This window comes from Paroedura picta, chromosome 1, assembly GCF_049243985.1.
Source record: "Paroedura picta isolate Pp20150507F chromosome 1, Ppicta_v3.0, whole genome shotgun sequence".
Lineage (NCBI taxonomy): Eukaryota > Metazoa > Chordata > Lepidosauria > Squamata > Gekkonidae > Paroedura > Paroedura picta.
The window spans coordinates 124,316,558-124,343,633 of NC_135369.1; the positions used below are offsets into that span (position 1 = coordinate 124,316,558).

Here is a 27,076-nt window from a genome sequence, read left to right on the forward strand (position 1 = left end):
ACTCATGCCTTTATTACAAGTAAGACTTTAAAAATATATATCATTGTAGACTGAAAGCAGAAAAGCAGAAAGGCTTCTAAAATATTCTGGAACTCAGAAGATTCTGAGGTCTTAACTGGAAGCCTTCTACCAGCTTTTGTGATGGGTCTAAGGGTGGCCGCAGATAGGCCTTTGGGCATTTATTTCTTTTATAACAGCTGCACATAAAGTTGCTCTGGCAAATGCAGCCTGGACGAAAGATGTTGGAAAGAAACAGTCCTTATCTGATTCTCCATAAAGGCCTGATGTAGGCAGGAGATTACAAGCAACAGCCCTTTCATGCTGGAATCAGACAATAGATTTATTATTTGGGGGGGGGGAGTTAAAGAGAGCTTGAGAGCAGGACTGTACGTTGTGGTGTGAACATTCATATTACATGTATTTGGATAAATATAAAAGGAGTAAGAAATGAGAGTGCTATTATTGTGGGAGTCTGCTATAGACCACCAAGCCACTCAGAGGACTTGAATGAGATACTGCTAGACCAACTTACACAATTTTCAAAAAAGGAGGAAACAGTGGTCATAGGTGACTTCAATTACCCAGATCTGTTGGAAGACCAACTCTGCTAAAAATACAAACTGAGTTAAATTCTTAACTTGTCTTGCTGACAGCTTCATTTCCCAGAAATTTTAGACTTGATTCTCATCAACAGGGAAGAACTGGTAGATGAGGTGGACGTAGTGGGCACACTTGATAGCAGTGACCATGTGCTTTTGGAACTTTCCATTGTGGGAAAGTGAAAACCTTCATGTAGTCATACATATAGACTGGACTACAGGAAAGCAAATTTTAACTTAAAGGTATGTCGGGGAGAGTCCCATGGTCAGAAAGACTTAAAGAGATGGGAGTCCAAGAGGGCTGGGAATTTCTTAAAAGTGAAATACTGAAGGCTCAATCACAAACAATTCCCTTGAGAAGAAAAGATGGAAGGAGCCTGAGGAAGCCAAGGTGGCTCCATAAGCTGCTGTCAAATGATTTGAGGAATAAAAAAGAGTCATTTAGGAAATGGAAGGAAGGCCTAATTACCAAGGATGAGTATAAACAAATAACCAATAATTGTTGGGACAGTGTTAGAAAAGCTAAAGCTCAGTATGAGCTTAGGCTAGCAAGAAATGCTAAACATAACAAAAAAGGCTTCTTTAGTTACATTTCAAGTAAGAAAAGGAATAGGGACATGGTAGGACCATTGTGAAGATAAGAAAGTGAAATTATAGCAGATGATGAAGAGAGGGCTGAACTGCTTAACTCCTATTTCTCCTCAGTCTTCTCTTGTGAGGGAAACAGAGCTCAATGTGGCAAAAATGCAACACAACATGGAGCATGGGAATGGTGGCCTAGGATCATTGCTGGAGCAGTCCACAAACACCTAATTTCTTTAAATGAAACAAAGTCTTTTGGGCCAGATGAATTGCATCCAAGGGTACTAAAAGAACTTGCAGATGTAATCTCTGAACCTCTGTCCATTATTTTTGACACTTCTTGGAGAACAGGTGAGGTGCGAGATGATTGGAGGCGGGCAAATGTTGTACAAATGTTGTACCCATCTTCAAAAAAGGGGAAAAGGAGGATCCAGGTAACTAGCGACACATCAGCTTGACATCAGTAGCTGGCAACATTTTGGAACAAATAATTAAACACTCAGTCCTTAAACAGCTGGAACTGAGAGCTGTGATTTCTAAGCATGGATTTCGCAAGAACAAGTCATGTCAGACCAACCTTATCTCTTTCTTCGAGAATGTAACTACCTTGCTGGATCAGGGGGATGCCGTGGACATAGTTTATCTGGATTTCAGTAAAGCTTTTAATAAGGTTCCACATGATATTCTTGTTGACAAGTTGGTAAAATGGGGTATGGATCCTAATTCTGTCAGGTGGATCAATAACTGGTTGACAAATTGTACCCAGAGGGTACTTGGTAATGGTTCAGCATCTTCTTGGAAAAGAGTGACAAGTGGAGTACCCCAAGGATCTGTCCTGGGGCCTGTGTTGTTCAATGTATTTATGAATGATTTGGATGAGGGATTAGAGGGGATACTTATTAAATTTGCAGATGATACTAAACTGAGAGGGGTAGAAAGCACAACTGAAGACAGCAACAGAATACAGGATGATCTTGATAGGCTCGAGAAGCGGGCTAAACTGAATAAAATGTGAAGTTCAATAGGAAAAAATGTAAAGTTCTGCATTTAGGTAGGAAAAACCAAATGCATTAATATAAGATGGGGGAGACTTGTCTTGGCAGTAGCATGTGCAAAAAGGATCTAGGAGTCTTAGTAGACCATACATTGAACATGAGTCAACAGTGTGACTTGGTGGCTAAGAAGGCAAATGGGATTTTGGGCTGTATCAAATGGAGTATCGTGTCGAGATCACTGGAGGTGATGCTACCACTGTACTCTGCTCTGGTTCAGCCTCAGTTGGAGTACTGTGTTCAGTTTTGGGCACTCCAGTTGAAGAGGTAAACAAACTGGAGCGTGCCCAGAGGAGAGCAACAAAGATGGTGAGGGGTTTGGAGACCAAGACATATGAGGAATGGTTAGGGGAGCTTGGTCTGTTTAGCCTGGAGAGGAGATGACTGAGAGGGTATTTGATAACCATCTTCAAATATTTAAAAGGGTGCCATATAGAGGATGGAGCAGAGTTGTTCTCTCTTGCCACAGAGGAATGGACCAGAACCAATGGGATGAAATTAATTCAAAAGAAATTCCATCTAAACATCAGGAAGAAGTTCCTGACAGTGGAACAGGCTTCCTCGGGAGGTGGTGGGTTCTCCATCTTTGGAAATTTTCTAAACAGAGGCTAGATAGCCATCTGACGGAGAGGCTGATTCTGTGAAGGCAAAGGGGTGGCAGGTTACAGTAAATGGGATGTGAGTGTCCTGCATAGTGCAGAGGGTTGGACTAGATTACCCATGAGGTCCCAAATCTATGATTCTATGATTCTATGCCTCTAGTGCAGCCTTTCTTGATTTTTTTTTACCATTGAGAAACCCCTGAAACATTCTTCAGGCTTTGAGAAACCCGAGAAGTGGTACAATCATGCAGAATATGGTTGGGAGCATAGCTGTGTACATACCCTTGGATCCTTCCCTTCTCAGCTCTTCCAGGCCCATTGGCCATTTTGGGAGTGGAGGGGTGGTCAACATAACCATATATGGTCATATCACCTGATAAGTGTTTTTAATATATTCAAAATTAAGTAACTGCCACCCATTTGGGTGAAACCCTGGTTAGAAAGCCTGACCTAGTATAACAGACATGGCAATGTATACTGACCAGAGGGGCAAGTGGTACAAAAGAAATGTCATATTATGTGTATACACCATTTCAGAAACAATTCCTCCCCTACCTCACTGGTGCTTCTCACTCTGGGACAGGATTGTGTAGCTTCCCTGTTGCAGCTGCGGTTGTTGATACAGCCCAGCTGTAATGAGCCCTTCAGATGGCAGTTTCCCTGCAGTTTCCCATTCTCTGTACCCTGGCAGTGGTCACCTCCCTCCCTGCACCACCGGTAGGGATGCCAGCCTCCAGGTGCAACCTGGAGATCCTTTGGCATTACAGTGCATCTCCAGATTACAGAGATCAGTTCCCCTGGTCAACACGTGGATGCTTTAGAAGGCAAACTCTATGGTGTTGTGTCCCACTGAGGTCCTGGTCCTCTCCAAATCCCCATGAGCCTGGATCTGGCAACCCAATCCACCAAACCCTTTCCACTTTGTTTTTAAAAACTGGTACTTGCATAGCATTATATTGTTATAACAATACAATGATCTATGCATCAGGTTCTCTGAATTCCCCACATTCACTTTAAAAAGGAAAGTCTCTGGCAAGACCCTTTTGTGGTGGTAGGGTTGTCAGCCCAGCTCCAGCAACTAGTGAGAAACTTCAAGGATAGAACCCGTTTAAAACGGCATTGCGTGTATTGAAATATCACTTCCAACAAAAACCTAGAAGTGATATTGTAGCCACACTGCAATGCTCTAGGAATCCCTCAGATTTCTATAACAGTGACCATAGAACTAGAACATTACAATGCAATGACACTGCTTCCAGGTTATTGCAAGAAATGGCATCACAATATATCTTAGTAAGTACAGCCATCCACTCTCACTGCTCAAGGACCAACTATTTGATGATTTGTTCTAAAATTCTGCCAGCTATAGATGTCAAGCTGACCGGTCAGTAGTTACCATGTTCTTCCTTTTTCCGCTTCTTGAATATAGGTAGTCACTTTCTTGAAAAAAGAGATAAGTCTGGTCTGACATGACTTGTTCTTGCGAAACCCATGCTTAGAAATCACAGCTCTCAGTTCCAGCTGTTTAAGGCCCCATTGTTTAATTACTTGTTCCAAAATGTTGCCAGCTACAGATGTCAAGCTGACGTGTTGATAATTACCTGAATCCCTTTTTCCCTTTCTTGTAGATGGGGACAACATTTGCCCGCCTCCAATCATCTGGCACTTCATTTGTTTTCCAAGAATTGTCAAAAATAATGAACAGAGGCTCAGAAATTACATCTGCAAGTTCTTTTAGTATCCTTGGATGCAAGTCATATGGGCCAGAGGTTTGGTTTCATTTAAAGAAAGTAGGTGTTTATGGACTACCTCTATATTGATCCTAGTCCTCAACTCCCATCCCTCATCGTGTAAAATGATTTTGGCACATTGAACATGATTCCCCTAACAAGAGAAGACTGAGGAGAAGTAGGAATTCAGCAGTTCAGCCCTCTCTTCATCACCAGTTACAATATCACTTTCTTGCCCCTGCAATGGTCCTAACATGCCCCTATTCTTTTTTCTTACTTTGAATATAACTAAAGAACCCTTTTTGTCTGCACTTACTTTGTTTATTCCATTGTCAATCCTGTTGAATTCAGATCGCTTTGAACTCGGGTCTTCCTCTCCTCCCTTCTCCCCATTGAAACAGGAAAGTCTTCTGCACGTGGTTAGGGAGGTTCAGAAGGGGGGGGCTCTGTCTTTTCTTGAAGCCTCTTTCTTTCTTTTCTTGAAGGGGGGGGGGGGAGAAGCCAAGCAGGGAGCCTCTTTCTTTTCTTGGAGGGGAGGGGGAGAGGATCGAAAAAGACAGAGGAGGGAGGAAAAATCCAGGACCGACAGAAGTTGGGAGAAGTTAGGGGCTTCTCCTTTAAGGCTAGCGTGTCACATGACCAGGTGTAGCCTATCAGAGGTTCTCTACCACAGAGCTTTCTTTATTCAGGATTAACAGCAGTCTGAGATATTGCACAATAAAGGTAGGGTCACTCCAGATCAATCCTTCTTGCTGCAGAAGGAAAATTTAAATCGTCCAAAATCCAAACAGAAATCGCATTCTGTGTAGAGGGCAGGGACTGAATGGATCTGGGGTTGGAATAAAAGCTCCGTGCAGTTTACACCCAGGACCGGTCCGTGGATCAGTCGGTACCAGGCCACAGCTCCTCCTCGTCTTCCTCCCCGGCTGCTACCCCGGGGGCTGCCTACCACTCTGCCGCCAGCTCACCTTTAGTGCTCTCTGGCGGCCGCCATGGCTGGAGCTCCCACTTGGTGTGGCACTGCGCAGCTGCTGCTGGCAGCGTCCCCCAGCAGACGGCGGGAAGTCAGGGGCGCCGGTGGGAAAGCAAGTGGAGCAGGGGCTCAGTCGGTGACATCCCTCGGCAAAAGACTACTCCCCCCCGCCCCGGGCATCAGTAAAATTGTCAAGCGTTGACTGGTCCCCGGTGATAAGAAGGCTGGGGACCACTGGTTTAAAGAATTATATTTCATGCTGTTCGTATCTTTTTTCCTACATCTGAAGATAGTTCTTAATACAACACAGTAGCTTGATAGTATTATGCAAAGGGATAAGCAACTCCACTGTGAATTGCATAATATTTTGGATTTCCCAGCATAAAATGTGAATGTATATTGAAAACAATTTCCTTTTTCCATATTTCATTTTTCTTGGAAACATTAATGTGTCTGGAAATAATGTGATATTTTAATTTGATAAAATGTGGGAGTTAAGAGTTCAGAGATGCAGTGCCCTAGAACTGGTCCTGTATGGGTTTTCATTGCACAAATTGGTTCTGTCTTGCAGCTGAAATCTCGTGTTCTAATGACTCCTTTAGCAATCTCCCCACCAAGAAGCACACCAGAACCAGATATTAGTTCAATCCCACAGGATGCTGCCACAATCCCCAATTCAGCAGCCCCACAAGCCCTCGCAGGTATGTAAACTCAGTCTTTTGAAAAAAAGTTGGCTAATGCAATACTTTCTAAATTTTCTTTTTTTATTATTAAGTATGTGCATTCTTACATGGCTGTCTCGGGACCAGTTTTGTTCATAAATCCTGGCAACTGCTCCAAATTTTGTCAGAGCAACTACAGGTGCCTCCACCTGTCCACCAACCGCTGTTACACTAACAAGGGAGGAAATATGCTTTATAGGTGCAAGAACCACATTAGTTTTTTTTTTAATCCAGCATGCACCTGGTTGGAGCTATATGCTTCAGAGATATCTGTGTCAATAACTACTCACATTAGATAAATAAAATCAGAGTTTCCTAGTAGCCATTTCAAATTAAGACATAATTTTTCTTTGGCTTATAAAAAAAACTTTTTCAGTTTCATTTAGAAACCAGGGCTGTCCATGGTAGAAAATCAACTGTACATACACAGAGGCCACAGCAGTTTTGAATTAAGCAGCCTAGCACAATCAGCAGAAAGAGTTGCCTGTGCTCTCCTTTGTATTAATAAATCTGTCATCAGATCGCTGTAATATAGTTCATGCCCCTTGTTTGTGCTTGTAATGGTTTTGCCGGTTTGTTTGTATGGCCTTTTGATGGCCTAAAGTGCTATGTAATGCTAAGTATTATTGCCATTATAGTCCTATTTACCCAGAATAGATTGCTTTGGGTCTTTTTATTGTTCAGCCTGAGTGGCTGTTAACACTTCAAGCACTAGATTTTCATTATGGTGATACTAACTGTATATTATCTCCAACACTACACAGCCATCATCCCTGTCCTTCGCTCTGTTATAATTCCTTTTGTCACCTATCTGATTTCTGTCACAGTGTAATTCTATACAATCTGAAAGATGACAACTCTAGCGGGCTTGCAGCCAGCAATAATCATGCATCTTACTTTAGACAGACTTATACCACGTCTATAATAAGCACGTACACACACATGCACACACTTGCCAGAGAACCTAGAATCTCTGTTATCTTATTTGAAGGACAAAGTGCTGGTATACAAAACGTTTACATGGAACTTTCCCATTACAGCTGAGGCTGAATCACTCCACAAACCATTTTACTGATTCATGTAAAAGCCCATAGGACTATGGCTGTCATTTTAGACTATGACTGTCATTTTAGCCCCAGCAGCAGCATCTGCTGAAGCACAGTATAAGACAGCTTGATATATACAGACAAAATTTGTTTGTGAATATGTAATCCAAAAAATGGCTTAGTGCCAAGACCCAGAGGTTCCTACCAGATTTCCCCTGCATTTTAATGGCCTGTTAAAGCTCTTTGTTTTGTTCTTCACTTTCTATACAAAATAGTCAATATAGCTTTACAATCAGCAAACATAAATACATTTCTGGTAACTGCTGGAATCCCTCCTGCCCCCTCTTTCCAACCTGAAAATTGCAGTTTGATCCTTAGTTATGTGGACGTATGGTAGTATGTTTACCCAAAGGCTACCCGTTAAGAAAGGTATTTTTGAGGGAAAGCATTTGGCCGAGCGTCAAAGAATTGAGGCTTTTGAACTCTGGTGCTGGAGAAGACTCTTGCGAATCCCATGGACTGCAAGGCGAACAAACCGGTCAGTCCTAGAGGAGATCAGCCCTGACTGCTCCTTAGAAGGCCAGATCCTGTAGATGAAACTCAAATACTTTGGCCACCTCATGAGAAGGAAGGACTCCCTGGAGAAGAGCCTAATGCTGGGAGCGATCGAGGGCAAAAGAAGAAAGGGATGACAGAGAATGAGGTGGCTGGATGGAGTCACTGAAGCAGTAGGTGCAAACTTAAATGGACTCCGGGGAATGGTAGAGGACAGGAAGGCCTGGAGGATCATTGTCCATGGGGTCACGATGGGTCGGACACGACTTCGCACCTAACAACAACATTTGGCTTTCTAATGAGAGGATTTCTGCAAGCGTATACAAATTCCACTGCTATAGAAGCACGAATAAGTCTTCCTCTCCCCCATGCATTTCTGGAATTCAGACAAATCTGCCACCACCATTATATGTATTAAAAGCTTTCCTTTCCTAGGGATGTAGACTTTAAAATTTACACTGAAACAAATTTTGCTTCAGCCTTAGGAACTGCCATTTTGTATGTTGAGGTCTTTTGGTCATATGTTGTGAAATCAAATCTTACCCATTTCCATCTGATAGCTAAAGATGACGTTCATTTTATTTTCACTTTCTTCCCTGAATGCAGGCCATTTGTACAGATTATCCAGTTTCTTTAAAATTTCTCTGCCAATTTTATTATAAACTCAGATAGCAATTATGATTCAGGGTCAAAGTCTTAAAATATAGATTTTACAGTTTGGCAGAAAAGACCATATCTGTAAAATTTAGCTTCCTGTGGATGTTATATGAAGTACATCTCCTCAAAATGCAGTTGTTTCCAATGGAAAAATGGGAATTCCAGTGTGAACAGAGGATATAGTGTGTTTCAACACTTCGTCCCTCCCTCTATGAAAGCCAATTTCATTAAAGATTTTTTACATAAAGGAACAGCACCCAGAGGGGGCTTGGTAGACAGCAGACTTGATTCTTGGTGCTGACCAGCAGAGAAAGAGAACTGTTTTTTATTCCCAGATGGATGGCAGCCATCAACCCTGCAACTTTTAAATGTACAAATGTCCTTTTGTTTTGTAGTTACTTTTGTAGTGACAGGTCCTGGCAAGGTTTATATGCTTTTAAGACAATAGCTGTCAAAAAAGACCAAACTTGTAGATTGAACATTCTACATGCATAAGAGGTAGAGTTGTATGAAAAACTACTGGTCTGGATGCTCCCCAATGCACACGAAGACAAAACAAGGATGAGATTGTGATAACTTTTTGGTAGCTCCTGCAGTAATTACAGTAGGATTTTCTCTCTGCAGTTTGCATTTATGTCAACAAGCAAGCTAATGTGGGGCCATATCTTGAAAGAAAAAAAGTACAGCAGCTTCCAGATCACTTTGGACCTGAACGGCCTTCCATGGTGCTACAGCAGGCAGTACAAGCATGCATTGACTGTGCACACCAGCAAAAAACAGTCTTCTCACTCGTCAAGCAAGGCTATGGAGGTGAAATGGTTTCAGGTAAGACGGTGAAAAAATATTTAGTTATTAAAATACAGTTATTAAAATTTTAATATTTAGTTATTAAAATACACAACTGTTAACAAAGCCCTCCATATCTTAAGCTAACTTTTCAGCCAGTTATCCCTGATTGTTTTTTAATGTGCAAGAATCAGATTGTCACAGATTATGTGGGACCACATAATCTGCCACAATCTTATTACTGCGCTCCCACCACTGCCAGCACACCTGGGAGAGGTGTCCCGCTCCCTGTCCCGGGTTTCCCAGGTGGTGGCCCAAGGTGGTGGGCTAGGCTGGGCTGGGGTTTGTGGCAGGCCAGACCCATGACTCCACCCAGTCTGCGGGATGCTCTGGCCCTCCCCACACCCCAGGAAAACCTGGAAGGGATCAGGGGAGCTGCTGGCTCACTGCCAGCCAAGCCAGGCTGGGCCGGAGCTGGGACCAGGAAGCAGAGTGGCTTTGTCTGTGCAGAGCCTTCTGCTTGGCTTGCCTGTGCAGAGCCATTCTCCCCATTCCCTGGCGTTACACACCATTCTTGTCTCCATGCCTCTCACCCAGGCCGCTTCCTCCGCCAGCTGTCTTCTATGGCCAGGTGCACCCACAGCCGCTGCTCCTGCATCCGCTAACTCTGTGTAGACACCACCAACAACACTGCTTCTGTTGTCGCTGCTGCCACCACGACCACTGACCTGCTGCTGTGGCCGTTCTCACCACGGCCGCAGCCCTTCCCACCGCCATAGCTGTTCTTGCCACTGCAGCCGTTCCCAGCCATTCCTGCTGCCGCTGCTTGCAGTTGCACACACTGCCTGGGGCAGGGCCATGGACACCATCTCTGTGGCCATTTCAGGGATCACACCTGTAGATGTTCCCATATCAAAAATCAGTCAAAGTGTGTGCTGCAGGATTGTAGAGGCTGCTCTTAGGTTGTTGTCATATAATCTCTTCTGCACTTTTCTCTCCTTTGTAAGCGAGTGAAGGGATTAAGATGTTCTTCAGATGTGAAAGAGAGTGTTTTTCTAAGCATGCATACAAAGTTTATTTCCAGTGGTACAGTCTTCACAGGAAATATCCCGTAGCCCTGGATTTTGGAGCTTTCCCCTTGAAAATATTGTAGGTTCATGCCGGGATACATCCTTGAATTGAAAAACAATTCATGGTGGATATTACATGATGATGAAATTTATAGGCTTCCTATCTCTCTGGAAAACTGATACAGGAATTAGGGCTGCCAATATCTAGTTGGGGCCTTGAGATTTCCCAGAACTACAGCTGATCTTCAGACCACAGAGCTTAGTCCCCTGGAGAAAATTGTAACTTTCCAGTGTGAAGTTTATGACATCATACCCTACTGAGGTCCTTCCCCGAACCCTGCTGTTCCTAGGCTTCACCCCCACTTTTCCAGGAATCTCCCAAGCCAGATCTGGCAACTTGGCAACCCTAAGGAGGAAGTTGGGCTTCACCCTTGAAATGCAGAATGCGTTCTTGAACATGTACATCATCAATATTTATTCTGATCTCTCAGTTTTTAAGAGAGAGCACTGTTGTTTTTTGTGTTTTTTCTTTTGTCTTTGAAAATGGATTCAGGCATTCAGCTAGGATTCACATTACTAGGACAACTGGGGCAAATTCCAGGTATGAGACCAGTTCTCAAACATGAGGTAGACACTGTTTTCTTTCTGGGTTTTTCTTAAGCCCAGGGCACTTCCTTGACTTGACAAGGAAGTATTCTTTCCTATTGCACAATATGGCTTTGAAAGTGTCTATTCTGCCTGTAGCCCAAAACTGCTAAAGTGATTGACAGTGTAATCCAAAATGAAGCAATAGCCTTCTAAACTCATTGACTTCTGTGGTCTTAGAAGGATGTAATTTTGCTTGGGATGCACTGTTACTGCATGGACTCAGAAACCAAATGTGTTGTGATGACTTTTTAATATATAATCTGTATAATCTGAAGTACCAAAGTTAAATACATTTATTATTATTTGGCTATTCCAGCAGACAAATCATAGGACCACTGGTGCAAATCCTGGGCAGAAGACGTTAGCACACCTAACAAAAAAGTTAGGGGCAGGGGTTTTTTAATTTGGATCACAGTAAACTAACAACATGAAACTCTGCAACCGCAGATTTCATAGGCCATGTCTACACTGGAGGATAAGTCGACGTTAGCTTCCATTTGTACCTGAGCCCACCTTATGTGATATTTATTATAGATCAATACACACAGTTACTCTAGAGGACTTTCTCTAATCTGTCATGACATTTTTCTTTATTTCAGGCAGGAATTAGTGGTGATGAATTCGTTGTTCAGTTTCTTACGTTCAGCATACGGTGCTTGGTCACTGTCCATAAAGCAAAAAAGCCTCAAGGCTCCAAGTTCTGTGCTCCAAAGTGCCAAACCAGAGATTGTTTTTTTTTTTTAATTGAACAATGGGTTGGATTGACGTAGCTCAATACAGACAGATAAGTTTTTATATGAATCTGGAGGTTATCGAGACTCTATAGCTGTGAAAGAGAAATTCAGACTCGCCTCTATCTTAGAAATCTTTAGAGCAGTAAAAATCAATAGTTCTCTGTACCATTTTCATCCTTCATTTCTTATTTTAGTGAATGGCCAAGAGTCTTGTCATTTGTTCAAACTTTGTGACTAAAGCAAGGCCAGCAAACAGTCTGTGAAAGGCTGTCTTACTCTATTTTACACATGGCAATTATTTTGCTTATATTGAATGACTAGTTCTCCTCAATTCCTCCCTCAGTTTCTGCTTCATTTGATGGGAAACAACACCTCCTGAGCCTGCCAGTAGTGAACAGTATTGGCTATGTTTTGCGATTCCTCAAAAAGCTTTGCCGAAGCTTATTGTGTGACAATCTTTTCAGCAATCAGCGTTTCCAGCAATACAATACTTCAGAAAACCCAGAAGAATATGAAAATGGACAAATGGAGTCAGGTAGGTTTTGACAGTGAATACACATATGAAGAAATATCTAAAATTCAACTTCCCTTTCATGACAATCTTTCATACAAAATGCCGTTGCGTATCATTGCATCTGAAGTAAGCTAACAAAAGCTTATGCTGGAATAACAACATGGTTGAGCAAGCAGCTGTGGACCAACTGCAAGCATTCCTAGAGGAAGCATCAGTCTTGGATCTATTCCAGTCTGGCTTCCAACCCAGCCATGAGGTGCAAATAGCTTTGGTTGCTCTCATGGATGATCACCAGAGGCAACTGGACCAGAGATCTCACAGCAGCATTTGACATGGTAGACCATGAGCTATTAGCTCACCATCTTGCTGACATGGGGATACGGGGTTCTGCTTTACAATGGCTGGTCTCCTTCCTTCAAGGTTGGGGACAGAAGGTAGCCATTGGGGTGATCTTTGATGCCTCCCTATCCATGGAGGCTCAGATCATGAATGTAGCTTGCTAGAGGCTTTTCCATCCACACCAGCTGAAGCTACTAATGTCTGATGGAACAAGTTGCCTGCAGAGATCTGGGCCCTGACAGAAGGCCTATAAAATGGCACTTTTCTACCAGGCCTATGAATGAAGCCAGGACAATGGAAGAACAACTGGGGGCCTCCCTCCACCTGCCTTTGTGATTTCTTCATTCATATATCTAGTTCTCATCATGGCTTCATCTATAGATACTTAAATCTATATATTTGGAACCATAAACAGACAAGACAGATGTCTGTAGAAAAACCTTCGTGGAATAATAGATGCTGACTATTGTTAAAGGTGGCTAAGCAACCACAATAATTTTGACACTCTTAAACCTTGGCTTCTGTCACAAAAAGGTGATAATGGTGGTGGGAGGGCTCCTAAGACTACTTTGGCTTTTCAGTCCACCCCTGCTAGTCCTTGTTGGTTTCCTCCTTTATGGGATCTTAGGTCAGTCACTCAACTTACTTCTTTGTAATTTACTGGCAATAGAAATGCATTGCAGGTTTCATTTGACCGCCTGACTCTAAAACATTTTGCATACTTTCATGCAACTTTGCCTCCATCTTCCAGCAGAGAAATTTAAACCCATCAAGGATTTTATAATAAATCCTGTAGAATGGCTGGGCAAAAATAGCCATGCATGTCTGTAGCCTGACTTCTAATTGATATTCTAAAGGGACCAAGCCAACACAAGTTCAGTCACTCAAATGTAATAAACATCCAGTGTTCTGTTTTCACTCTTATTTAATCCCAAAGCAGGCTTGCTCTTGTCTTCTCTCGTAAAGCAGGAGCAAATACATGGCTGGAGTATACTCAAAATAAATGGTTTTTATGGTTATCAGTAGTCTCAGCTTTGGTTCAGCATTTAATTACCTGCACAAGCCATTTATTGCCTCATATATTCCTCTCCCATGAACATTATCCCTTAAACAATAAATAAAATATTAAGGTCAGTTTTAAAAGGGGAATGGGAGATCCATGCAATCCACTCAACCGCGACAAAATTTAATAGAAAACTATTTGCCTGTTCTAAAGAGGTTTGTAGGGAAGAGGTCAGTCTGCAGTGTTTGAAATGAGATGGAGTACAATGATTGTCTACATGGTTTTTTTCTTTTCCTTTTTTTGACAGCTGTAGTCAGAAGTAGGGTTATGGCACTGCCATCCGTACGCCCCTATTCAGACACTTGCTGACAGTGATTCAAGGAAGGGGATGTTATATTAGCATAATATGTCATTTGTAAACATCTCCTTTGCACAAGCAGAAACTGACATTTATTTACTGCACTGCCTTCCATTCATGACAGCCATCTAGAGCTGCTGAGAAAGAGTTATACTAGGATATTGCTTAGCAGGTTTTAAATTGGACTGGCCTTTGGGTGAACACCTGGTCATGTTTGAGTCCAGTGGTACCTGTAAAACTAAGAGTTTTATTCAGAGTATAAGCTTTCATGTGCTTATACACTTCTTCAGACATGTGCTGGCTCTGACTGTTTTCTGGCTCTGAGTGTTTTCACATGAAATGTATGAATTCATGTAGAGTATTGAATTGAGACACACTGGACTGGACTGTAGCCGTATTGCATCTGTCCAAGCTGCAGATTGCTGGGCCTGCAAATAGGACTGGCCCTCTGACCTCAACAAAACAAGCAACTCTCCACAATGGCATGATTGAAAGGACAGTTCACTTATTTACATGAATGGATGTGAACATATGAAGAGAAAGCACCATATTAGTTGCGTGTGACTCTATAAGGAGATGTGTTGCCAACATTATTTATTATTTATTTATTCCACCTTCCTCCTTGGACTCAAGGCGGATCACATAATAACACCCCATAAAACCTCATAAAATCCCCTTTAAAACCTTGAAATCACCAACACAAAATGGTAAAAACCAAAATCCTCCAGCCTCCACACAACTGTCCACAAAGGGATGGGTTAGCTTAGCCTGTTGGATTAGCGTAGCCTGAGGGGGGCCCATTTGATCTTAACTGACCCAACCTCAACTGGAGACCTCATGGAATTACATGTAGCATGAAGTAGTGGTTACATTAAAGTAAAGCAGGATGTAGTAGTTGGATGAGCAGTCTTCAAGCAAAGGTTGGATACACACTTCTTTTGGATGCTTTAGGATGCTTTGGGCTGATCCTGCGTTGAGCAGGGGGTTGTACTAGATGGCCTGTATGGCCCCTTCCAACTCTATGATTTTATGATTCTATGATTAGAGCCTCTTGTGTGGTAAAGCAGCAGTCATGCTGTTTGAAGCTCTGCCCATGAGGCTGACAGTTCGATCCCAGCAGCCGGCTCAAGGTTGACTCAGCCTTCCATCCTTCCAAGGTTGGTAAAATGAGTACCCAGCTTGCTGGGGGGTAAAACGGTAATGACTGGGGAAGGCACTGGCAAACCACCCCGTATTGAGTCTGCCATGAAAACGCTGGAGGGCGTCACCCCAAGGGTCAGGTATGACCTGGTGCTTGCACAAGGGATACCTTTACCTTTTAGTAGTTGGATCCCAAGGTTTAATCCTCTGTAATGTTCCCTGGGTTATCTTGGGTTAGTCACTCTCTTAGCCTAACCAACCATATAGTATGTTGTGAGTATTAAATAAAAATTGGAGAATGTTATGCACTGCTTTTGAGCCCCCAGTGGGGACAACATGAGGGGGGGCAGCAAGTACACAGAAAATGCATAAGCAGGGAAATGTATAAACTGAATTTGCAACCTAGAATGAACAAAGCTGGCATAGTGTCATTCCTTTCTTGCACACTTTTCATATACATGTGAAAAGAAATTATATTGGTCCATTGACTGAAGAGGCCCCTCTTTGCAGAAATTACTGGGGTGGTATTGAAACTGACCACTCCAAAACAGCTCACATCCACAACATTAATGTATGAGTTGTGTGTCAAGATTTGTCCAAAAAACCAATTTGTGGGATGGATTGTAGAGCTCAGATAAAAGTAAAAGGAACCAGACATATTACAATCTAAGACAGAAGCTACACAGGGATCTTCATGCTTAGTTGCCATTCTCTAAGATATGATGGATATTTGAACTACTGGGGAATCCAGATAAGAGCAGCATTTTGTTTGCTAGAAACATAAAATGAAAGAATAACAAAAACCCTACTCTTGGGCCTGTTTTGTATTTTTCACATGAAGATAAAACATCTTGATTTTGTAATGCATGAAAGATCAGAAGGATGCCGAACGTTTATCTGAGGGTTAACGTGCTGAAATAATCCACATTACACTTGACTGAATCATTTGAGTACCTTGTCTGTCTTCCTTGTGGAGGGAATGTTCTTCTTCCTCCTTTTAATAAAACCCAGATGTTGTTTGCAGGGAAGTAAAACAATGGCTTCTTCTCTTGATGCTGCGAAAAGTGCAAAAAGTCTCAGGATAACTAGAGCCAGCCTTTCCATCCCCAGCAAATGGGTTCCAAGATAAAGGAAATGGCTTCCTGGAAAGCAATTGAAAAATCCTTTCTTTTTAAAAACACCAGTCCTGTTAACAGCAGTGATGAGTTGTGACTGAAGTCTCCTGATGTGGGTGAGTGGTCAGGTCACCTCCTTCAACAAGTTTGTCTCAGAATTCTGATCAGATGAGATACAGTATATCAATCCCAGAATCACATATAAAATAAAAGCAGACATTAATTGTTTAGGTAGTCTTTAGAATAAGGTTTTAGGATTGGTTGGCTACTATAATCAGTGCCTCAGAAACAGATAAGACAATTATTGGACCATGACACAGATAAAACATAAGACAAGATAGGTGAAGATCATGAGATCATGGTGCTGAAAATAGGTCACTAGTGGTCATCCCATTATAAGGAAACATATTATAGCACTTAACAAGGTACACGTATGGGGTCATGGGGTGATTTCAGAATTAAATAATTGAACAGTGTGGAAAGGAGACTGGGAGGATGAGAAGGAGGGAGAGAAGGAAGAATCTAGATATAGAAATAGTCAATGAGGTATTTAATTAGGGCAAACAATACAGTGAAATATTGCATATGGTAGGATTAAATTTAAGAAGAACAGAAACACAAGATTGGACTGTTTTCCTGTGTAGGTTGTAGAAAATTCTGAAGGATTATATGTTCAGTCTGAGGAACCACAGTCTTGTAGTTACATTGCTCTGTGCACATGTCAGATAAAAAACATAGTGGAGATGAGAATCAAACCAGCCTGGCCTATTCCCTTCACCTCATGTGCCTGCTTCCAAAATCCATGTGTTGGAGGTCACATTTACTCAGTAGCATATATGCTATGAAATTAAATGTTTAGTTATACAAAATACATATATTTCACAATTCTCAGATTCAAAAGCCGGCTAAGAATCTAGTTAAAGAATAAAAATACAAAGGCATCACATGGAGAGTAGAGGCATTTCTGAATGAGCTGGGGGTAGAAAATGCCCAGGAGCCAAAAAAGGGAGGGGGGTGTAGGATGCTAGCCGAAGGGGCAGAATCACTTGAGCAGGACTCTAAATGAATAGAGTGTAGCAAGTGAAAGCACGAGGGACAGGAATATGGGGAAATGGGGCTAAAGCAAGAACAGCTTATGGTAGCAAGGGAAAGGGTGAGAGGGAGAGATATTACAAGAGAGAGCAAGAGAAAGAGAGAAAATTCCATACATTCATTGTGAGAATAATGGTGAGAACCAGATTTTCAGAATTACAGGATAACAGTAGGGAGGATATGAAATTATCCTGTTGACTCAGTCTTTGATCAGATGGCACATTGGATTCATTTTGATTTCTCTCTAATACATCATATATGGATTAACTTTATGGCCACTTCGGCCTGCTTTTTTATTTTTATCCTAATTCTGCTGTACCATTTTGCTCCTAATACTGCTTACCATTGTCACATATTTTGGACCGGGGGGAGGGGGATTTTCAGTCTTTAAATATATTGGATACTTGTGAAACACATTAATCATCACTATCACTAAACATAATAAAGCTCAAGTTGATAACTTGAGTGCTGCCAATAGGGAGAGAGCACTGTCTCAATGAGGGCAAATCAGTTCAAATTGCATGCAGATAGGGAGAGAGCACTGTCCCAATGAGGCCCAATCAGACAACTCACTCCCAACCAGATTGCCCCCCACCCTGAGGATGTGCCACCAATAGGGAAAGAGCTCTCTCCCAATTAGAGCTGGACCAGGCAGATCTGGGGCTTATCTGTCTTCCTCGTGCTTGCTGGGTGGAAGAGGTGCTGGACTCTCTGAAATCCCTGCTGCTGGTAAGTTACCCCATCCTCAGCCTCTTCCCACCCTCTATCTTTCCCAGGCAAGGGAGGGAAGCCAGCTGCTTCCCTTGCCTCCTGTGTTGGTCTCAGGTTTCCGTGCTCTGCTGGAAAGAAACACAAATGAACTGACACAGGAAGACAGAGAGAATCAGGGCCATTCCGCATTAATGTAGCTGAAGTTTAACTGTTGTGTAACGCTATTTTTTTAACATTATGCACGACATCGTACACAATCCGCAACACTCCTACAACACTCCTACAAAAAGTGCTTCAATGTAGTGCTTTTCGGGGAATCGTCAAAAGTAGATTCCTCCTAAAAAAAACCCGTTTCACTCCTGAGAACAATGTGCAACACATCTGAAAAAGACATGTGTGTTCTCAGTATACCAGTAGAAAGAATGTCCATCCCTAGCTCTCACCTCCGAGCTTCCAGAGATGCGATCACCATTCCCCCCCCTCAAACCGGCAAAAGCAACAAATAAGCAAGGCTTCTTCAGCTGAAGTCCCTCCACAAGCAATTCAGAAGTGCTTCACAGTAAAACAAAGCCCCTGTCTGCAATTGGCTATAAAGTTTCCGAACACAATACAGTCCCCTGTTTGACACTGCTTGTAATTTTGGCCAGAAATTGCACCCGGGGGGGGATTTTTTTTACTTGAAGAGCGTGTAAATGATTAAGCACCAGCTCCTACGCCAGCAAAAAGGTCTTTCTGAGACATCGAATGAACAAATATTCATTGCTATTGGTGTTTTCAGATTTTTAAAAAACAGTTTTTAAAGGGAAAGGGGCTTTTCGGGAGCACGAACACAACATTTTATTGGCTGTTCTGTTTGATTGACAGCCGGGCGCGGGAAGAAGTGCAGAAAAATATCTCCTCCTTTGTTGTGAATCCGGTGAGACTGGAAACTTGTGGGTAATGAAAACAGCGCTAGTGGGAGAGCCTTTTTCCCCCGGTAGGAACGGCTGTGTGCGTTATCAAGATCTATTAATTGCAGCACTTTATGATAGCACTTACATTTGGGTACATAGGTGGTTGTGCAGAGTGGCCCTCAGTATTTCAAAAACAGAATGTCAAGGGACCGACAGAATGCAATGAATTTTTTAACTCAGTCCAGCAGAAGGAGCGGGTCCACAACCCAGGCCTCCCAGCCTCAAGTTAATATAGACTGTCAGCCGCCTCTCAGTCTACACTCTGTGATGACTTGCATTCTCCCACAGTCAGCAACTGTCTTGCTAACATGGGGCAGTGTCTTTTAGAATGGAGCTCTCTTCCAGCACATAGCTAACATTGCTTAATTGGCTCTGGTGGGCTGGCAAGGAGCTGCAGCTGGAGGCTGGAGAGAAGAATGAGGAGCTCCTGCAACAACTTTGTAATCTAAGCCCTGGTTTATCTGCAGCTCCAGTCCCTCCTTCTGATCAGAGTTGTCTGCCTGTTGAACATCTCACTGGACTAAGCTCTCATCCAGCTGAGGCCCTGGTTAAACTGGGATCTTCTGGCAAGGCTTTTCCTCCGAGGAGTCCTCACTAACAGGACCTGGGTTCACAACATCTCCCCATGTCCCTGCAACTGACCATCGGAGTACTCTTTGCCCTACCCTCCTTCTCCTCAGAGTGGCTAGGGTGATTCAGCAGCCTTTGCCAACCACCCTGCCACTGGGGAGATATGGGGAGATGGACAGGAGGCAGCCCCCCCTCCCCACCTTACTTATCCAGCCTGTCCTTTGGGAGATGTAGGGGTGGGATTGTTATCATTGTTAAACTACTCCCACTCCCCCCACCCAGATGAGTAGTTTTGATTTTGATTTGTTTAAAAAAAATGGATTTAAGGTATTGATACATAGATATAGTGATCTGTCTTTGTGAGGGATGGGAATAAAGGCTTATATTTTTTAAAATATGAAAGCTGGGAATTCAGAGAACCTACTTATACTATCATTACAACACTATATTTGCATATTAATATTTAGGGCCATTTTTTAATGGGGTGCTGTGGCCCGATGACACCAGAATCCTCCCTTTAAAATCCTGTCTTTAAAATACTATCTTCATCTTGATAGATATCCCCTTTGCTTATTGTCTATAGCAGGGGTAGTCAAACTGCAGCCCTCCAGATGTCCACGGACTACAATTCCCAGCCAATGCTGGCAGGGGCTCATAGGAATTGCAATCCATGGACATATGGAGGGCCGCAGTTTGACTACCCCTGGTCTATAGGATACATTCATATTCATTCTCAGAACAGAATGTGTAGGCCTTGGGTGGGACTCAACTGAAAGTGTGGCCACCTGGTTGGTGTACCATGCACCTAATTCACCTCCAGATGTCCTGCCAGCCATGCTAGTGGGGGTAGCAGCCTGGACACTACAGTTCCGCAGACACTTCGTTCTGAGTGACTTTAACATCCATGCCTAGCTGCCACCCTCTAGAAATGGGCTGGACCTGGTGTCAGCCATAGTGACACTAGGGCACTCGCAATTTGTTGTTGGTCCTACCCATTTGTTGTTGGTCCTAACCTGGACCTCATTTTTGGCAAGGGTTTGAATGTGGATCTGGTTTAGGCAGAGCCCACGCAATGGTCAGACCACTATGCCCTGAAGGCTTGGTTAAGGCTGCCACCCCATCCTCAGTTGGGCACCAAGCAGATTTTAGCTCATCCATAGAGCTTTATGGATCTGATTGGATTCCTGAATGCACTGCGGGGCCCAATGCCTCCCAACACTTCTCTGAATGGTCTGGTCAGCTACTTATTTTATTTCATTTACTTTTATATACTTTTATATAGATTTTTATACCGCCCTTCCCTACGGCTCTGGGCAGTTTACATAAAACATTTTGTAACATTTACACAGAACACTATCAATATCAATATAACAATAACATACCAAGTAGAACAGTATTTCAACAACAATAACTTTGACACTCCCTTGGTAGGTTCAACCTCTCAGTCTGGGTGGAGGGGGGCCTGTAGATGTTATGGGTCAGTTGGCCTCAAGCAAATGCCTGGTGGAAGAGCTCCCTTTTGCAGGCCCTGTGGAATTGTGGAATGCTGGCCACCATTGATAAGATAGCCCCCCAGTATCCTCTCCACCCTTGTCTCAAGCAGGTCTCTTGGTACATCAAGGCACTCCACGAGAATAAATGGGAACTGAGATGTCTAGAGCGAGGCTGGAGGAAGACTTGTTACGAAGCTGCGAGGACACCTTATATAATGCAGTTAAGAGCCTACGAGATGATGGTGAAATGAATAAAATGCAAATTTTATTTGACTGAAATTAAGTCTGCTAATTCACACCCAGCGCAATTATTTAGGATAGTTCGATCTCTTACTGCCCTATAGGAAAGGCACCAAAATAATAACCAATTGGGCATCAGCTGTGAGGCATTTGCAAGTCACTTTGCAGATAAAATCTTGACACTCTCCCATGACTTCCCCCCAACTTTAGAGACAGAAAGTAAACTAGAGGCCCCTTGGCTGTCTTTGGAGTGTACACTGAGTAACTTCAGACAACTCATGCTGACCGAAATGGACAAGATGCTAAAGGCAGCGAAGCCAACTACTTGCTCCTTAGACCCATTGTCCAGCATGGCTGCTTAAAACAACAGATAGAAGAATAGTGGCCCCTCTCTAGGAGATAATCAGCTTCTCCCTCTCAACAGGAGAATTCCCAGGCAGGTTAAAAGAAACAGTGGTTCGACTCGCAACAGCCTTCCAACTACTGCCCCGTCTTGCACTTAGCGTTTCTGGGGAAGATGATTGAAAATGTTGTTGCGGACCAACTATCAACATCCTTGGAAGAAGCTTCGGTCCTAGACCCATCCCACCATGGGGTAGAGACTGCACTAGTTTCTCTAACAGATGACCTCTGTCACCAGGTGGACTGGAGTGGGTTGTAATATTAGACCTCTCTGCTGCTTTCAGCATGGTCGATCATGAGCATTTAGCTCACCACCTTGCCTATGTTGGGATCAGAGGAACTGCCCTTCAGTGGCTGATCTCCTTTCTCCAGGATCACAGAGGGTAGCATTAGGAGAGAGCACATCAAGCTGTTACCAACAGGCATGTGGAGTCCCTCAAGGGACTGTTCTCTCTTTAATTCTGATCAATATCTTTATGCGCCCTCTTGCTCAACTAGTGTAAAGGTTTGGACTGGGTTGCTGCCAATATGCTGATGACACCCAGCTCTTCCTCCTGATGGATGGCCACCCTGACTCTCCCCCAGAAGCATTAGCCAGCTGCCTGGAAGCAGTATCAGAGTGGCTCAAGCAAAGTCATCTGAAGCTCAACCCTTCAATGACGGAGGTCCTGTGGCTGGGCAGGAAGGCCCCAAACAAGGAAGCATGCCTACCCAATTTGGATGGAGTGCAGAGATCAGTGGCCCACTCTGCCAGGAACCTGGGTGTGATCTTTGATGCCTCCCTCTCTATGGAGGCACAGATCACAACTGTAGCACAGCTGGCATTCTACCACCTTTGCCAAGCCAAACTACTAGTTCCCTACTTGGCCCTGGAACACCTAGCCACAGTGATCCACACAATGGTCGCCTCTAGACTGGACTTTTGCAACTCGCTCTATGCAGTCCTGCCCTTAACTTTAATCCAGAAACTGCAACTGGTCCAGAACGCAGCTGCCAGGGTCCTCACAGCAACACCTTGGAAGTCCCACATCCAACCCATCCTCCAGCTGCTGCACTGGCTTCTGGTTGAATAGCAGATCAGACTTAAGGTTCTGGTTGTCACTTTTAAGGCCATATGTGGTCTGGCCCCAGTGTACCTGAGGGATTGCCTCTCTGCTTGCATCTCCCAAAGAGTATTGCGCTTCAGCACCTCCAACTTTCTGGTGATCCCTGGCCCCAGGGAAACTCACTTGACCTCAACCAGGGCCAGAGCTTTCTCCATCCTGGCTGCCACCTGGTGGAATGAGCTCCCAGAGGAGATCAAGGCCCTAACAGAACTTGAACAGTTCTGCAGGGCCTGCAAAAGGGAGCTCCTACACCAGGCATTTGGTAGAGGTTGACCTGAACTACAACTTCCCATGGGCCCTTCTCCTGAGCCTCCCTCCAATGGCACCAACTGCAGTTCCGCCCAACCCCTGGACTATCAGTATGCATTTAATTTACTGTTCTCCCTATTATTCTATTGTTCTACTATGTTACTTGCTGTTATCACTGTATTATGTTAACTGAGTTATTTGTATTGTTTCTGTTTCATGTGAACCACCCTGAGCCTTTGGGGAGGGAGGCATATAAATAAATAAATAAAACATTGGGCTTTATTATGCATGTTGCTTGAAGTGTTTTGGGAGAGAGAAATCACTAGCAGTAAGGTGATACAAGTCCTATTATCTCAAATCGTTCCATTTTGTCATGTCAAACGAAGGAAGGAAGGCACTGATCACAAAGGAGATCAATGTTCTAGCAATAGAAAAGCATATCAGATGTCAGAGTGGTGCCATCAGTAATAAATAAAAGGATCGAAGACATGGGCTAATATTTGAAATTACTTAAAGGTGGTTGCGGAAGAAGCACAGACCAAAATGAGAGAGGAATTAGAGGGAAAGGATGGTGTCAAGAAGTCAGTAGCTTAAATTATGTCTTCAGTACTTTCTGTATTGGTGTTACTACTGCTTTGGTTTTTGATGACATACCTGAGAGTTTAAGAAAATTATCTATGCTAATTTCTTCCCTCCATTCTAGCCAGCCTTTAACTTCAGAAATACAGAGCTTGACAAGACAAGCAGTGGCTCTAGCATCATATTATGCTATTACAAAACTTGTATTCTTATTTTTCACAATTCAGTTCCCATGTAATATTTTTTTTTAGAACACCTGTATTCCATGTTGCCACTGTGCCATGGTTCAGGGGTGCTAGCCTTCAGGTGGGACCTGGAGAACCTCCAGAATGTTGCTTTGGAGGGGAAGCAGGAGTAATTTAAAGATTCATGAGGCCCATAGCACTAGAGCCAGTTTAAAGATTTGCACGGCCCAGGAAGAGTGCCATTGCAGTGGGAGCAGCAGACTGGGGGCAGAAGGGTCCCCCACAGTAGAAAGGGGTGTCACTCCAAGTGTTCTTCAAGTTGGGAAAGGGGGAGGAGAGAGGTTATGGCTTTGATCTATAGGGGGAAGGCATTGTGTGGAGCCCCTGGAAGCATGGGCCCATAGCACGTGCTGCATGGACAATCTTGCCCTAAGACCTGCAAAGCAGTAACTTGCCCCCCTTGAGGCTACATGCATACATTACAACAGATATAAGCCTTTGCAGTAAATTATTTAGCTTGAAAAGATGTATCTAGAATCCTGCAGGCAAAACACAATTTGGAAGGAATAAATTCTGTATGGGGAAAAGGTAGGGTGACTCCGGATCAATCATGTTTGTTGCACAGGGAAAATTTAAATCGCCCAAAATCAAAACGGAAATGCATTCTGTGTAGACGGCAGGGATTGAATCAACCTGGGATTGGAATAAAAGCTCCATGCAGTTTACACCCTGTTCTGCACAGGAAAATCTAGCTGCAAAAGCACATTTAAAGTGCTTTATTAAATGTGATTACTTCTAGCTCAGTGGGCACCTATGGGCTACACTACAGTTTTTGTGAATGTAGTTCTGTGTCAGCATGGTGTTTCTTGGTGGAGTGGCTTAGAGAACCAACTCATTCCCGTCATGCCTGCTCACCTGTCAGTGTAGGGTGCTGCACTTGTGCTCTGGTGCAAGGCTACATGATACCTGTGGCAGTACTCAGCAATCACACAGCAGTACCAGGCTAGTGTTCCGATTCAACCCAAGCTAATAGGGCTGGTCAGTTCCCTGAGCACTTTTGAACCCTCCTCTCAGGATTGCACCATAAACTGAAAGCTCTGGAGCAGAAATCTGGTTTGCTCTTTGTTTTACAGAGCCAAACAAACTGTAGGTACAAAATAGTAGTTAGCAACATGTAAAGGCACAAAACATGATTGGAAGAAACACAGCATAGAACACAAGTTCTATCCTTTGGGCAAGCTTTGTCTATCCATTTCCTCATGGTATTCTAGCACTACACTCATTAAAAAAAATACTTGTCTGTTCACTTATACCTTATCCATAGTGAGCTTCATTCTAATATGACTTCTATAGGGAATATAAGATCAGATACGCCTTCTGAATGGCTCCATAACACTTTTTATCTGTTATGGTAGATACTCATATCTGTTTTGCAAACTATTTGTTATATTTTCTGCTGAGGAACATGATACATTATGCAAGACAAGAGCCTTTTGTATGTTCGTTTTTTAGTTACAGTCAAAGCTTGTTTCAATTTATTACATTTCTTCATTGACTGGCAGGGGTTCTTAATCACATTAAGTTGCACATTATTGTTATTATTCCCATTCTTCTTCATGTTGCTAGCGCAAGCAATTAAGGGAATTGATGGCCAAGTAATCACATCTACCGTGTAATTCCCCTTATACAATTATGCAAATGAGACCTGTGTTCCAGCCCACCAGGAACCTTCTCAGCCAACATAGTCCATTGTCTAACCACACATTTCTCCATTATGTAGAAATCTTTATGAAACAAACCAAGCCTGCAGTTATAAAGTAAATTCTCAAGCTAAGTTGATGTACGCATATTACTAATTAATTTCATATGCAGAGAAATACTGGCCCAGAAATTAATGTAGATCTTTTCTTGTTTCTAATCCTATACAATTCAAATCTACAGTTATTTTTTGTTAATACTATATATTAATGATTTGTTATTGTTAAAAATTAATTGAAAACTGCAAGAAAAATTTAAAGCCAATTCTCCAGTAGTTTGATCCTGATTATCTTATTTTGATCAGAAACAGTCATACCTGAAGATTACCTGGTTGATCCAGGGACCACAAAGCACTACAATGTAGATCCCACTGATTCTGCCTTCAATTGTATGGGTTCCATATACTCCATGAGGCAGAGTTCTGGAGATGGACATCATGGAGGAGGTTCTTCTTCATCTTGTAGTCATCGTTCCAGTCAGATGCCTTCTGGAGGACCATCAACAACTGGTTTAAGGCATCAGGCATCAAGCCCAACCCGAAATGGAACCTACCTGGAAGGAAACAGAAGTGGTAACATAATATATTCAATTTTATTTTTATAATGCTAATGTTGTGTTGATCCATATCCACTAACCAAAACAGTCCCGTACTTCTTAAGCAGCAAAAGTTTAATGAGGTTTTAGAACCACTTTTCTACTTTTTTGCATGTAATGCTTCAGTAGTTCCCCTTGGATTGGATCCTTCTCTTAAGTGAAAAGTCTTCCTCTTCTGGAAAAAGGGTTTTTCCAGCAGAACAAGGCTCTTTACTGAATGCATGTTTTCTCAACAAGGGCTTCGCAAATACCTTGGGATTCTTGAGTTCCCTGGAAGGGTTTCTCAAATGGATAGGAGTACATACATACATACATGCATGCATGCATGCAGACATTGTTGTTAGTTGTGAAATCATGTCCGACCCATCACAACCCATGTATCTCTCTCTCTCAATCTATCAATCTCTCAATCTACCAATCTATCAATTTCTCAATCTCTATCTATCTCTCTATCAAGCTGCCAGCCCCTAGGGCCCCAGCCAGCTGCCACGGCCCTGCACTGCTCCCACTGTCTCTGCCCTGCCACCACCTACACAGCAGTTGTGGGGCTGCTGCACGAGCGCCCGATCAAGGACAGACAGCCCCAGCCTGCCGCTTGCTCCCCATTACACGTTCTGCACAGATGGAAAGGGAGATCCTGGGAGCCCGCTTCACCTTCATAGCCCTTCCTCCCTCTGCCTCCCTCCCTCCCACCACCCCTCACTAACGGCTGCTGCATTAAGGCATGCAGCGGGCTTTTTGCCTAGTATCGCAATAATTGTTTTCACAGAGCAGATACTGGATAGTCAGTTCTATGGAAAACTCAGAGGTTGCCCATTCTAGGTTGGGAAATACTTGGAGAATTTGAGAGTGCAGCCTGAGAAGAGAAGGATATAAAGAGTAGAGGGACTTCTGTGGGGTGTAATGTCATAAAGTCCAT

The 27,076-nt window shown here is 43.1% G+C and overlaps 1 protein-coding gene across 4 annotated transcripts in view; it reads left to right on the forward strand.

Annotated features, from left to right (window-relative positions):
• SCML4 (Scm polycomb group protein like 4) overlaps window positions 1-27,076 on the forward strand; it is a 125,174-nt gene that overhangs the window by 75,870 nt on the left and 22,228 nt on the right. For 2 of the 4 annotated variants that reach the window (XM_077302706.1, XM_077302696.1), the window contains exons 3-7: window positions 4,464-4,625; window positions 6,110-6,239; window positions 9,143-9,343; window positions 12,100-12,291; window positions 25,868-26,134. In XM_077302706.1, the coding sequence (XP_077158821.1) occupies window positions 4,464-4,625; window positions 6,110-6,239; window positions 9,143-9,343; window positions 12,100-12,291; window positions 25,868-26,134 (952 nt within the window). The remainder of the gene's footprint in view (window positions 1-4,463; window positions 4,626-6,109; window positions 6,240-9,142; window positions 9,344-12,099; window positions 12,292-25,867; window positions 26,135-27,076) is intronic. The other 2 variants (XM_077302723.1, XM_077302714.1) reach the window with 1 other exon arrangement.